The sequence below is a fragment of the Pecten maximus genome, chromosome 1, assembly GCF_902652985.1.
Source record: "Pecten maximus chromosome 1, xPecMax1.1, whole genome shotgun sequence".
NCBI classification, from domain to species: Eukaryota; Metazoa; Mollusca; class Bivalvia; order Pectinida; family Pectinidae; genus Pecten; species Pecten maximus.
The window spans coordinates 33,083,977-33,100,540 of NC_047015.1; the positions used below are offsets into that span (position 1 = coordinate 33,083,977).

Below are 16,564 nucleotides of genomic sequence, written 5' to 3' on the forward strand. Positions count from 1 at the left end.
CCACAGTTATACCTCCACAGTTATACCCCACAGTTATACCCACAGTTATACCCCCACAGTTATACCCCCACAGTTATACCCCCACAGTTATACCTCCACAGTTATACCTCCAGTTATACCTCCACAGTTATACCCCACAGTTATACCCCACAGTTATACCCCCACAGTTATACCCCACAGTTATACCCCCACAGTTATACCTCCACAGTTATACCCCCACAGTTATACCCCCCACAGTTATACCTCCAGTTATACCTCCACAGTTATACCCCACAGTTATACCTCCACAGTTATACCCCCCACAGTTATACCTCCACAGTTATACCCCCACAGTTATACCTCCACAGTTATACCCCCCACAGTTATACCTCCACAGTTATACCCCCAGTTTACCCCACAGTTATCCACAGTTATACCCCCACAGTTATACCTCCACAGTTATACCCCCACAGTTATACCCCCACAGTTATACCCCCAGTTATACCCCCACAGTTATACCTCCACAGTTAATACCTCCACAGTTATACCCCCACATTTTTATACCTCCAGTTATACCCCCACAGTTATACCTCCACAGTTATACCCCCCATTATACCCCACAGTTATACCTCCAGTTATACCTCCACAGTTATACCCCCACATTTTATACCTCCACAGTTATACCCCCACAGTTATACCTCCACAGTTATACCCCCAATTAAAACCCCCACAGTTATACCTCCATTTTTATCCCACGTTAACCCCCACAGTTATACCTCCACCCAATTTACCCCCACAGTTATACCTCCACAGTTATAACCCCACAGTTATACCTCCACAGTTATACCCCCACCCCCACAGTTTACCCCACAGTTATACCCACAGTTATACCTCCACAGTTATACCCCCACAGTTATACCCCCACAGTTATACCCCCACAGTTATACCTCCACAGTTATACCCACCCAAGTTATACCCCCACAGTTATACCTCCCAGTTATACCTCCACAGTTATACCCACAGTTATACCTCCACAGTTATACCCCCACAGTTATACCTCCACAGTTATACCCCCCACAGTTATACCTCCACAGTTATACCCCACAGTTATACCTCCACAGTTATACCCCCAGTTATCCCCCCACAGTTATACTCCACAGTATACCCCACAGTTATACCTCCACAGTTATACCCCACAGTTATACCCCCACAGTTATACCCCCAGTTATACCCCCACAGTTATACCCTCCACAGTTAATACCTCCACAGTTATACCTCCACAGTTATACCTCCACAGTTATACCCCCACAGTTATACCTCCACAGTTATAACCCCCACAGTTATACCCCCACAGTTATACCTCCAGTTATACCTCCACAGTTATACCCCACAGTTATACCTCCACAGTTATACCCCCACAGTTATACCTCCACAGTTATACCCCCACAGTTATACCCCCACAGTTATACCTCCATTGTTATACCTCCACAGTTATACCCCCACAGTTATACCTCCACAGTTATACCCCCACAGTTATACCTCCACAGTTATACCCCCACAGTTATACCTCCACAGTTATACCCCCACCCCCACAGTTATACCTCCACAGTTATACCCCCACAGTTATACCTCCACAGTTATACCCCCACAGTTATACCCCCACAGTTATACCTCCATTGTTATACCTCCACAGTTATACCCCCACAGTTATACCCCCACAGTTATACTTCCATTGTTATAACCCTAAAGTTTTAACTCCATTTTCTTTCTCCTATTGAACCTGACTTGATGTGTTTAGGCGTGGTCACTTGACTATCACAAGGGTGAGGTTTGAAATAGTACAACCAAAAAACAAGAGGCCCATGGCGCCTGTATCGCTCACCTGGTTGGATTTGACCAAATGTCAAAATAATGTTCATGTTCAATTTGTTAATACACATACTCTCTAAGGGACTGAAAGACCCTACAGATTATTTTTACAACCTAATTGTGTTTAAAGAAACTAAGTCCCTTAGGTTGGGGAAAGACCCTTGGGCCTATTTTTACATCAAAATTGTGTTTATCCCGTAATGTCCAGGGATGCTATACATAGTTATGGGATGGAGGGTCACAGTAACATTTATACAAACTCTGTTCCCCTTCTCCCAAGGATGTTCCTCATCAAATCTAGTTAAAATCCATTGAATGCTTTATGACTAGTAGCGATTTAAAGGATAACCCCTATTTCCCCTATTTGGCCCCGCCCCTCAGGCCCCTGGGGGGTTCAGAATAAAAATTTATACAAACTCTGTTCCCCTTCTCCCAAGGATGTTCCTGAGTGAATCTGGTTAAAATCCATATAAAACTTTAGGACTAATAGCAATTTAAAGACTAATCTCTATTTCCCCTATTTGGCCCCACCCCTCAGGCCCCTGGGGGTTCAGAGAAAAAATTTATACAAACTCTGTTCCCCTTCTCCCAAGGATGTTCCTGCCCAAATTTGGTTCAAATTCATTGATAACTTGATGACTAGTAGCGATTTAAAGGATTAACCCTATTTCCCCTATTTGGCCCCGCCCCTCAGGCCCCTGGGGGTTCAGAGAAAAAATTTATACAAACTCTGTTCCCCTTCTCCCAAGGATGTTCCTGACCAAATTTGGTTCAAATTCATTCATAACTTGATGACTAGTAGCGATTTAAAGGATTAACCCTATTTCCCCTATTTGGCCCCGCCCCTCAGGCCCCTGGGGGTTCAGAGTAAAAATTTATACAAACTCTGTTCTCTTTCCCCCAAGGATGTTCCTGACCAAATTTGGTGAAAATCCATTCAATACTTTAGGACTAGTAGCAATTTAAAGAAAATGTTGACAGACGCCGGACGCTGCACCATGGCATAAGCTCACCGGCCCTTTGGGCCAGGTGAGCTAAAAAGGTCTCACTAGGAGGTAAGAAAAAGCTTCACTGATAGGGGGGGCTCACCCATATGTGGGATATTTTGAGTGAGGAACATTTTTAAGGATCTTTATTTATTTATTTCCCCTTTAATGGATACTCAAGCTTTTAAAAAATGTCATGTTTTACAATTTGTCAACAAATGTCATGTTTTACATTTTGTAATCAAATTTCATTTTTTACATTTTGTAAGTAAATCTCATGTTTTACATTTTGTTAAATTTCATTTTTGTAAACAAATCAGTTATTTCATATATATTACAGCATGTCAATCTTTTATCCCACCTCCTTCTAATATATCTATAAATCAAAATAAAATACAAAGAAGAATTGTAGACCTATAATCACACTATATACAGTATCTCTTTGTTTCTGAAATGTCATAATTAACATATCCTCTTTGTTATAGCAGACAAAGTTTGTACTTGGTTATTAGGAAACTATGTAGCTATCACCTTGAAATAATCTCCAATACCTTATCTAACATGCTATATTATCTCTCACATTAAAGGATTCAGTCATTAAATTGTCAGTGGTATACTAACATGGAAGTCTCTCTTTGTCAAACAAGTAACCTTTTTTTCATGTGAAACAAATAACCTTTTTTTTCAAACATCATCACAAGGTAAATAGCCAATACATGAAAAAAGCCAAGCAAACACCTAAACCATCAAATAAGCCAGTCAAACAGCCAAACAATCAAATTTTGAGCCAGGTAAACAGCCAACCAATGAAATAAGTCAGGTAAACGACCAATCAATGAAATAAGCAAGTTTAACAGCCAACCTACTCCAAAAGACACCCCTACCTACCCTACTCCCAGCCACACCCCTACCCTACTCCCAGACACACCCCTACCCTACTCCCAGACACCCCTACCCTACTCCCAGAGACACCCCTACCCTACTCCCACAGACACCCCTACCCTACTCCCACAGACACCCCTACCCTACTCCAACAGACACCCCTACCCTACTCCCACAGACACCCCTACCCTACTCCAACAGACACCCCTACCCTACTCCAACAGACACCCCTACCCTACTCCCACAGACACCCCTACCCTACTCCCACAGACACCCTACCCTACTCCCAGACACCCCTACCCTACTCCCACAGCCACCCCTACCCTACTCCCAGAGACATCCCTACCCTACTCCCAGAGACATCCCTACCCTACTCCAACAGACACCCCTACCCTACTCCCACAGACACCCCTACCCTACTCCAACAGACACCCCTACCCTACTCCCACAGACACCCCTACCCTACCCTACTCCCAGCGACACCCCTACCCTACTCCCAGACACCCCTACCCTACTCCCAGAGACACCCCTACCCTACTCCAACAGACACCCCTACCCTACTCCCACAACCCCCTACCCTACTCACAAAGGACCCCTACCCCTACCCATACGACACCCTACCCATCCACAACCCCCTACCCTACTCCACAGACACCCCTACCCTACTCACCAGAGACACCCCTACCCTACTCCCAAGACATCTACCATCAACGACACCCCTACTCCCAAGACACCCCTACCCTACTCCAACAGACACCCCTTACCCTACTCCCAGAGACACCCCTACCCTACTCCAACAGACATCCCTACCCTACTCCCACAGACACCCCTACCCTACTCCCAGAGACACCCCTACCCTACTCCCAGAGACACCCCTACCCTACTCCTACAGACATCCCCTACCCTACTCCCAACAGACATCCCCTACCCTACTCTCACAGACACCCCTACCCTACTCCCAGAGACACCCCTACCCTACTCCTACAGACACCCCTACCCTACTCCCAGAGACACCCCTACCCTACTCCAACAGACACCCCTACCCTACTCCAACAGACACCCCTACCCTACTCCCAGAGACACCCCTACCCTACTCCCAGAGACACCCCTACCCTACTCCACAGACACCCCTACCCTACTCCCACAGACACCCCTACCCTACTCCCAGCCACACCCCTACCCCTACTCCTACAGACACCCCTACCCTACTCCCACAGACATCCCCTACCCTACTCCCACAGACACCCCTACCCTACTCACAGAGACACCCCTACCCTACTCACAGAGACGCCCCTACCCTTCTCCCAGAGACACCCCTACCCTACTCACAGAGACACCCCTACCCTACTCCCACAGACACCCCTACCCTACTCCAACAGACACCCCTACCCTACTCCCACAGACACCCCTACCCTACTCCCACAGACACCCCTACCCTACTCCCACAGACACCCCTACCCTACTCCCAGAGACATCCCTACCCTACTCACAGAGACACCCCTACCCTACTCCCAGAGACATCCCTACCCTACTCCCACAGACACCCCTACCCTACTCCAACAGACACCCCTACCCTACTCCAACAGACACCCCTACCCTACTCACAGAGACACCCCTACCCTACTCCCACAGACACCCCTACCCTACTCCAACAGACACCCCTACCCTACTCCAACAGACACCCCTACCCTACTCACAGAGACACCCCTACCCTACTCCAGAGACACCCCTACCCTACTCCCAGAGACATCCCTACCCTACTCCAACAGACACCCCTACCCTACTCCCACAGACACCCCTACCCTACTCCCAGAGACACCCCTACCCTACTCCAACAGACACCCCTACCCTACTCTCAGAGACACCCCTACCCTACTCCCAGCCACACCCCTACCCTACTCCCAGACACCCCTACCCTACTCCCAGCCACACCCCTACCCTACTCCCAGACACCCCTACCCTACTCCCAGAGACACCCCTACCCTACTCCCACAGACACCCCTACCCTACTCCCACAGACGCCCCTACCCTACTCCCACAGACACCCCTACCCTACTCCAACAGACACCCCTACCCCTACTCCAACAGACACCCCTACCCTACTCCCACAGACGCCCCTACCCTACTCCCACAGACACCCCTACCCTACTCCAACAGACACCCCTACCCTACTCCAACAGACACCCCTACCCTACTCACAGAGACACCCCTACCCTACTCCCAGAGACACCCCTACCCTACTCCAACAGACACCCCTACCCTACTCCAACAGACACCCCTACCCTACTCCCACAGACGCCCCTACCCTACTCCCAGAGACATCCCTACCCTACTCCCAGAGACATCCCTACCCTACTCCCAGAGACATCCCTACCCTACTCCCAGAGACATCCCTACCCTACTCCAACAGACATCCCTACCCTACTCCCACAGACGCCCCTACCCTACTCCCACAGACACCCCTACCCTACTCCAACAGACACCCCTACCCTACTCACAGAGACACCCCTACCCTACTCCCACAGACACCCCTACCCTACTCCAACAGACACCCCTACCCTACTCCAACAGACACCCCTACCCTACTCCCACAGACGCCCCTACCCTACTCCAAGCGACACCCCTACCCTTCTCACAGAGACACCCCTACCCTACTCCCACAGACACCCCTACCCTACTCCCACAGACACCCCTACCCTACTCACAGAGACACCCCTACCCTACTCCAACAGACACCCCTACCCTACTCACAGAGACACCCCTACCCTACTCCCACAGACGCCCCTACCCTACTCCCACAGACACCCCTACCCTACTCCAACAGACACCCCTACCCTACTCACAGAGACACCCCTACCCTACTCCCCACAGACACCCCTACCCTACTCCCACAGACGCCCCTACCCTACTCCCACAGACACCCCTACCCTACTCCCACAGACACCCCTACCCTACTCCCCAGAGACACCCCTACCCTACTCCCAGAGACATCCCTACCCTACTCCAACAGACACCCCTACCCTACCCTACTCCCACAGACGCCCCTCTACCCTACTCACAGAGACAGCCCCTACCCTACTACAACAGACACCCCTACCCTACTCCAACAGACACCCCTACCCTACTCCCACAGACACCCCTACCCTACTCCAACAGACACCCCTACCATACTCCAACAGACACCCCTACCCTACTCCCAGACACCCCTACCCTACTCCCAGACACCCCTACCCTACTCCCAGAGACACCCCTACCCTACTCCAACAGACACCCCTACCCTACTCCCAGAGACACCCCTACCCTACTCCCAGAGACATCCCTACCCTACTCCAACAGACACCCCTACCCTACTTTCACAGACACCCCTACCCTACTCCCAGAGACACCCCTACCCTACTCCAACAGACACCCCTACCCTACTCACAGAGACACCCCTACCCTACTCCCACAGACGCCCCTACCCTACTCCCACAGACACCCCTACCCTACTCCAACAGACACCCCTACCCCTACCTCCCAGAGAACACCCCTACCCTACTCCCACAGACACCCACTCCCCTACTCCCACAGACGCCCTACCCTTACTCCCACAGACACCCCTACCCCTTACTCCCACCACAGACACCCCTACCCTTACTCCCCGGCGACACTCCCTACCCCTACTCCCAAGAGACATCCCTTACACCTACTCCTCAACAGACACCCATACCCCTACTCCCACAGGACGCCCCTACCCTACTCACCGGAGACACCCTACCAATACTCCCAACCGGACACCCCCTACCCTACTCCAACAGACCACCCCTTACCCTACTCCCACAGACACCACCTACCCTACTCCAACAGGACCACCACCTACCATACTCCAACAGGCCACCCCTACCCTAATCCCACGACACCCCTATCCCTACTCCCAGAACCCCCTACCCTACTCCCAGAGACACCCCTACCCCTACTCCAACAGACACCCCTACCCTACTCCCACAGACGCCCCTACCCTACTCCCACAGACACCCCTACCCTACTCCCACAGACACCCCTACCCTACTCCCAGAGACATCCCTACCCTACTCCCAGAGACATCCCTACCCTACTCCAACAGACACCCCTACCCTACTCCCACAGACGCCCCTACCCTACTCACAGAGACACCCCTACCCTACTACAACAGACACCCCTACCCTACTCCAACAGACACCCCTACCCTACTCCCACAGACACCCCTACCCTACTCCAACAGACACCCCTACCATACTCCAACAGACACCCCTACCCTACTCCCAGACACCCCTACCCTACTCCCAGACACCCCTACCCTACTCCCACAGACATCCCTACCCTACTCCCACAGACATCCCTACCCTACTCACAGAGACACCCCTACCCTACTCACAGAGACGCCCCTACCCTTCTCCCAGAGACACCCCTACCCTACTCACAGAGACACCCCTACCCTACTCCCACAGACACCCCTACCCTACTCCAACAGACACCCCTACCCTACTCCCACAGACACCCCTACCCTACTCCCACAGACACCCCTACCCCTACTCCCACAGACACCCCTACCCTACTCCCAGACGACATCCCTACCCTACTCACAGAGACACCCCCTACCCTACTCCCAGAGACATCCCTACCCTACTCCCACAGACACCCCTTACCCTACTCCAACAGACACCCCTACCCTACTCCAACAGACACCCCTACCCTACTCACAGAGACACCCCTACCCTACTCCCACAGACACCCCTACCCTACTCCAACAGACACCCCCTACCCTACTCCAACAGACCACCCCCTACCCTACTCACAGAGACACCCCCTACCCTACTCCCAGAGACACCCTACCCTACTCCCAGAGACATCCCTACCCTACTCCAACAGACAACCCCTACCCTACTCCCACAGGACACCCCTACCCTACTCCAGAGACACCCCTACCCTACTCCAACAGACACCCCTACCCTACTCTCAGACACCCCTACCCTACTCCCAGCCACCCCTACCCTACTCCAGACCCCCTACCAATCGGCACAACAACCCCTACCCTACTCCAGAACACCCTAATGACTACCGCGACATCCAAACTACGAACCCCACCAACTCCACAAGACAGCCCTACCCTACTACCCCAGACACCCACCCTACTCCAAAAAGACAACCCCTACCCTACTCCAACAGAAACCCTCCCTACTCCCAAAAGCCCTACCCTACTCCCACAGAACACCCCCTACCACCCACAAAACAGACACCCTACCCTACTCCAAAAGAACCCTACCCTACTCACAGAACACCCCTTTCCCATCCCAGAGACACCCCACCCTACTTTCCAAAAGACACCCTACCACTACTCCAACAGACACCCTACCCTACTCCCACAGACGCCCCTACCCTAACTCCCAAGACATCCCTACCTAATCCCAGGAAGACATCCCTATCTCCCAGAGACAAACCCTACCCTAATCCCAAAAAGGAATCCCTAACTACTCCAAAAGAACATCCACCCTAATCCCCCACAGGACCCCCCTTACCTAATCCCAAAACACCCTACCCTAAATCCCAACAAACACCCCTACACCCCACAAACAGAAAACCACCCATTACCTAATCCCCACAGAACCCCTACCCTACTCCCACAGACCCCTACACCCAAATCCAACAGAACACCCTAACAACTCCACAGACGCCCCCCACCCTTACGTCCAAGGACCCTACCCTTCCCACAGAGACACCCCTAAACCCTTACTTTCCCACGAAACCCCTACCCTACTCCCACGGACACCCTAACCCCCCTCCACAGAGACCACCCCTACCCCACTCCAACAGACACCCTACCACTACAGAAAACCCCTACCAATCCAAGGGCGCCCTTCCCTACATCCCAACAGACACCCCTACCCTACTCCAACAGACACCCCTACCCTACTCACAGAGACACCCCTACCCTACTCCCACAGACACCCCTACCCTACTCCCACAGACACCCCTACCCTACTCCCACAGACACCCCTACCCTACTCCCACAGACACCCCTACCCCTACTCCCAGAGACATCCCTACCCTACTCCCAGAGACATCCCTACCCTACTCCAACAGACACCCCTACCCTACTCCCACAGACGCCCCTACCCTACTCACAGAGACACCCCTACCCTACTACAACAGACACCCCTACCCTACTCCAACAGACACCCCTACCCTACTCCCACAGGACACCCTACCCTACTCCAACAGACACCCCTACCATACTCCAACAGACACCCCTACCCTACTCCCAGACACCCCTACCCTACTCCCAGACACCCCTACCCTACTCCCAGAGACACCCCTACCCTACTCCAACAGACACCCCTACCCTACTCCCAGAGACACCCCTACCCTACTCCCAGAGACATCCCTACCCTACTCCAACAGACACCCCTACCCTACTTTCACAGACACCCCTACCCTACTCCCAGAGACACCCCTACCCTACTCCAACAGACACCCCTACCCTACTCACAGAGACACCCCTACCCTACTCCCACAGACGCCCCTACCCTACTCCCACAGACACCCCTACCCTACTCCAACAGACACCCCTACCCTACTCACAGAGACACCCCTACCCTACTCCCACAGACACCCCTACCCTACTCCCACAGACGCCCCTACCCTACTCCCACAGACACCCCTACCCTACTCCCACAGACACCCCTACCCTACTCCCAGAGACATCCCTACCCTACTCCCAGAGACATCCCTACCCTACTCCAACAGACACCCCTACCCTACTCCCACAGACGCCCCTACCCTACTCACAGAGACACCCCTACCCTACTACAACAGACACCCCTACCCTACTCCAACAGACACCCCTACCCTACTCCCACAGACACCCCTACCCTACTCCTACAGACACCCCTACCCTACTCCAACAGACACCCCTACCCTACTCCCAGACACCCCTACCCTACTCCCAGACACCCCTACCCTACTCCCAGAGACACCCCTACCCTACTCCAACAGACACCCCTACCCTACTCCCAGAGACACCCCTACCCTACTCCCAGAGACATCCCTACCCTACTCCAACAGACACCCCTACCCTACTTTCACAGACACCCCTACCCTACTCCCAGAGACACCCCTACCCTACTCCAACAGACACCCCTACCCTACTCCTACAGACACCCCTACCCTACTCACAGAGACACCCCTACCCTACTCCCACAGACACCCCTACCCTACTCCCAGACACCCCTACCCTACTCCCAGAGACACCCCTACCCTACTCCCAGAGACACCCCTACCCTACTCCCAGACACCCCTACCCTACTCCCACAGACACCCCTACCCTACTCCCAGAGACACCCCTACCCTACTCCCTCTAAGATCTGCCTTTGTAATATCGTTTCTATTACGTATAACATCTTTACTGGTCCTCTATTATCTCCCTAGCGATTTTACCTTTGGATTGTCTGATCTGATTAGCTGTACTAACCACAGCCATCAACAGTCAATTTCACCCTAAAGTACAACCACAGCCATCAACAGTCTATTTCACCCTAAAGTACATGCTCTAAATTTCTTTAAGTCACCACAGACTTATTAGATTAGGGAACCTACGACTGTGGGTTGCCTCTCTTTGTGTTTGGCTAAATGACTTGCAACATCACTAGATCAAAACTGTATATCACCTGTTGAGGAAATGTGTTTTCACTCTACATAAAATGTTATGAAAATTGTTTAGCATTATCTGTTATTGTTTAGTGTTTCCTGTAGGGGAGACTATAAACTAGTCTGCACTCTGTGACCCAGTAATTAGGTAGCTCTATGCTGAGTGGGTATACTATACACTGGCTTGATGAGATAGGACTGTTTAATGTTATATTACAGTAAACTATGTGTGGGAAATTATACTCTCCTTCATTGTGAATACAACGGATATTATACTCTCCTTCATTGTGAATACAACGGATATTATACTCTCCTTCATTGTGAATACAACGGATATTATACTCTCCTTCATTGTGAATACAACGGATATTATACTCTCCTTCATTGTGAATACAATGGAGATTATACTCTCCTTCATTGTGATACAATGGAGATTATACTCTCCTTCATTGTGAATACAATGGAGATTATACTCTCCTTCATTGTGAATACAATGGAGATTATACTCTGCTTCATTGTGATACAATGAAGATTATACTCTCCTTCATTGTGAATACAATGGAGATTATCCTCCCCTTCATTGTGAATACAATGGAGAGTTGTGGCCAATTTTTTACTGCAAACTATTGCACACTTTTCAGATGAAGGGGGAATAAAAACTACATTGTAACCATGCAAAGCTTAAAAAAGAAAAGGTATTTTTTGCATAAAAAAAACGAACAAGCAAACATGGTATTGCTAAAGCAACACATGTCCCCTACCAGCCCCTGCTAAAGATACTAACAGTGACCTTGACCTTTATCATTGTGTGAAGTTTGATAAAAATCCCTCAAATAATCAGATGCTGCTAGAGTACTGATAAACAGAACATTCTCCACCATTACATTAATAGAAATTGTACTGTAACTAAGTAGGCCTATGGAGCTGCAATCCAAAATTAATTCTTCTCATGAAAAAATTAATCCTCAACATCATTGTTTGATGATTGAGAATGAATAAATCTGTAATTAATCAGTAAACAGGTTCTACAGAACCTCTATCCATAATTGTCATCTAAACATTCCAATAAAAGACTCAATTATTCCAGTCCAATTGGACCGCCACTCCATTACAATTAGCAATTTTCCTATGATACTTTCTACTTGCTTCTAATTTCAACAGAAACTGTATTTTCATTTCACATCCACAAGGCAATTTCACAGCTCTTTGTTGCACTTCCTCTACTACAAACTTTATTGATTTCAAAACAGCAATAAACACCCACAGTTTTTCTCACGAGGAATGGACAGAATGATAAACCTATCATTCTACACACAACAATCAACATTCAGGGTTTCTCTACATACCATCCCTTTGCAGACAGATAATATTTTAATAGTTATAAAGGATTTGATGATAATTCAGGAAGCAAAGAAATCTTATCTGTAGTCAAAAGTCACCATAACTCATACTTAAAACACAGCTATCAAAAATGATCTTCCCATCTGTAAGGTGACAGATTAGGGAAAGTCTAAGATCTATTGAAAATGACCGTCCAATCTCTAGGGTGACATATATAAGAGAAAGTCTAAGATTTGTTTCTGTATAAAGTATTACAGAATACAAAATGCATGAAGAACCTGAAGCCTATATCAATGGATCATATGTTATTATTATCAGAGAGGTGAACTGCTGGCCTTACACAATTTATATGGACCTTCAGATTATCTCATAGTGAATTGTTGGCAATATGCCATTGTTTACAATCACAGTGAATTGTTGGCAATATGCCATTGTTTACAATCACATTTAAAGTGGGTTCTCGCAGTGGCGATTCAACTCTGGTGCTCACTAGTGATAGGACCATTTAAAGTGTCATCCCACTGGAATGTCATTACCTGGAGGTTGTGTCATGACCCTCCACCAGTTGAATATACTATTTCAGACAATTGCAAGCTATATATCCTGTAATTAGCCCAGGTGGAACAACACAGGTATGTTAACTAAAATTAGGGCATTGGTTCAATACAGGACAAGGAAAAGGTGTGGGTTAGAATTTTTCTTGATTCCAGACAGATTTACCATGCATAGAGGTTTACTGCCAGATAAAAACCAGCTAATATGGTGAATTATACGCCAAGATGAACAACCTTACATTTCAAGGTCAATTTAACTGTTTACAACAAACTTACAAACCAAGGTCAATTTAACTGTTTACAACAAACTTACCAACCAAGGTCAATTTAACTATTTACAACAAACTTATATACCAAGGTCAATTTAACTGTTTACAACAAACTTACCAACCAAGGTCAATTTAACTGTTTGACAACATACTTACATACCAAGGTCAATTTAACTGTTTGACAATAGGCTACATACCATGGGCAACCATCTTCTGGCCGTCCATGTGAACCTTGATGTAAATACGACCTCTCCTCTCCGTATGGTCCATACCGCAGAGCTTTGGCACATTCTTTTCACATCTTTTATGGACATTCATATCACATGCTGAAAATACACAGAAAACAAATTGTTCATTCATATGTGAAATAGTGGCATTTGATCACGGTGCAAAATTTTAATCCTGATTTTTTTTGGTACATTTGAGAAGAAAAATGAACATTTCTCTATTTAGTTTCAAACTCCTTAATGTAATCTATAACACAATCTAATTTCAATTCTGTTTACGGACAGACCACTTAGATATAACTTGAAATGGGAAGTGTCTCCCAAAATGGTTGGTCTTTTTCTCATATAGTTTCTGCTAAAATCAAATTAACAACAATGAGAGGTTTTTAAAAGTGGTCTGTAATCTCAGGCATTCTTCTAATAGAGGTGGAAACTCTCTCTAGAATAAAAGACTATATCTGTTGTTATGGAAATGGAAACAAACTTTAATTGTATCCAAGTGTAAGGATAGATACAATCTTTATCAAAATAAGAACAGCAATACAAGAACACAGTTTATATCCTGTGAAATCCAAACACAGATCCACAGCCATTACTGAATCTACCATCAGACTCAGAATGGAAAGATGGCTATGATGCCTGTTGCTAATTTTTTACTGAGAGTGGCAATATTTTAATTTTTTTTTCTATTAAAAATTCATCTAAATGGAAATTAAAAAAAATGCATTTCTTATCAGTAATTATCATTAACAAGTAAATGAACTCAAAACTCTACAATTATTATGCCAATCAAATAATGGTGGTTTTAACTAGGTTTTGCAATAATTTAGATCTATTGTAATTTTTCTGCAATGTCCCAAGAAGTGTAAAACATACACTTTGACCAAAAGTCAGGGATAGACTTCCTGCAGAACAATGCAATAACATAAACTACAATGGAGAGTGAGCTTATTGTACTGAACTACAATGGAGAGTGAGCTTATTGTACTGAACTACAATGTACAGAGTGAGCTTATTGTACTGAACTACAATGGACAGAGTGATCTTACTGTACTGAACTACGATGGACAGAGTGAGCTTATTGTACTGAACTACGATGGACAGAGTGAGCTTATTGTACTGAACTACAATGGACAGAGTGATCTTATTGTACTGAACTACAATGGACAGAGTGAGCTTATTGTACTGAACTACAATGGACAGAGTGAGCTTATTGTACTGAACTACGATGGACAGAGTGAGCTTATTGTACTGAACTACAATGGACAGAGTGAGCTTATTGTACTGAACTACAATGGACAGAGTGAGCTTATTGTACTGAACTACGATGGACAGAGTGAGCTTATTGTACTGAACTACAATGGACAGAGTGAGCTTATTGTACTGAACTACGATGGACAGAGTGAGCTTATTGTACTGAACTACAATGGACAGAGTGAGCTTATTGTACTGAACTACAAATGGACAGAGTGAGCTTATTGTACTGAACTACAATGGACAGAGTGAGCTTATTGTACTGAACTACAATGGACAGAGTGAGCTTATTGTACTGATCGAACTACAATGGACAGAGTGAGCTTATTGTACTGAACTACAATGGACAGAGTGAGCTTATTGTACTGAACTACAATGGACAGAGTGATCTTATTGTACTGAACTACAAAAGACAGGCTGGGCTTATTGTTGGAAAAATATAGATAATTATGTCTTTACTTCTGATAGCACTGATGTTAAAAGGTGATTTTTACTACTTCCAGTAATGGTTATTTTCTTGTTAACTGAATTTGTATTAACTTAACCAAAGAGAGATCCATCTAAAATTGGAACTTTCTAATCAGGCCCTTAAAGAATACAGACTTGACTGAAAACTTTTATTTTGACCTTATCTGTAGCTTCATTGGTGTTTGAACACTCCTAGTTGTTGTGACTTGTCGTGTTGGTGCCTTTATACCACATAGTACACCAACTACAACAGGTACCTGTGGGTATAATATCTCCGCTTTTTACTACACAATAAAGAAACCTGCTTATTCACTTCAATGCACCTAAATCTAGTACATGGTTCCCTTAGGGGTAGGTATGTTGGGCACTACCAAAGTTTATAGCTTTATCCTGGATTTATATGGCATAATTTTACCTCCCTATCTGAAGCGATGGCAAAACACTGATGGCAAGCATGACTCAATACCCTGGTGAAGTACTAGAAGCTGAATCTCAACAGCCTCATATCTTTGATACTAGCTATTTCAAATACCCATCTTAACTTTAAATGCACAACAATATTATTTGTTTCAGCCAGAGAATAAATGGCAGAGTTGATAACACAAGCAATTCATATAGTTCTCAGCTGCTGGTCCCAGCTTCTGCTTGAAAATCAACAAAGGGTGACAACTCTGTATATAGTGAGACACATCAACCAATTTTTCCTTTTCAAGATCGGCATCTAACAACCGACTGTAAATTATGGGGGGGGGGGGGGGGGGGGGGGGGGGGGGGGGAGCACCTGATCTTTCCCATCTCATGAACTTAAATGCTAAGTTTGGCAGCCACAGGTGAAATATTATACCAGATATACCATGGAGAATGTGACACACAGACTCCTTCAAATTAAAGGACAAATTGACAGAGTTCGAATTGTTTTTGAATATCTATAGAACTATGTAAATCTTTTGAGTTTCACAAATATCATAACATCTGATCATTCTATTGTTGTTCAACTATCCGCAATACTTAATGAAACAAGAGGTCCATGGGCCTTAACGGTCCACTGAGATTTAAAACATTTCAATTAATTT

The 16,564-nt window shown here is 47.0% G+C and overlaps 1 protein-coding gene across 3 annotated transcripts in view; it reads right to left on the minus strand.

Annotated features, from left to right (window-relative positions):
- The window catches only part of LOC117330878 (calcium-dependent protein kinase C-like), a 224,205-nt gene that overhangs the window by 73,338 nt on the left and 134,303 nt on the right, over positions 1 to 16,564 (minus strand). For all 3 annotated transcript variants that reach the window (XR_004533415.1, XM_033889443.1, XM_033889433.1), the window contains exon 5: positions 13,740 to 13,868. Coding sequence is in view for 2 of the 3 variants with exons in the window: in XM_033889443.1 (XP_033745334.1) it covers positions 13,740 to 13,868 (129 nt within the window). In the remaining variant the exon portion in view is untranslated. The remainder of the gene's footprint in view (positions 1 to 13,739; positions 13,869 to 16,564) is intronic.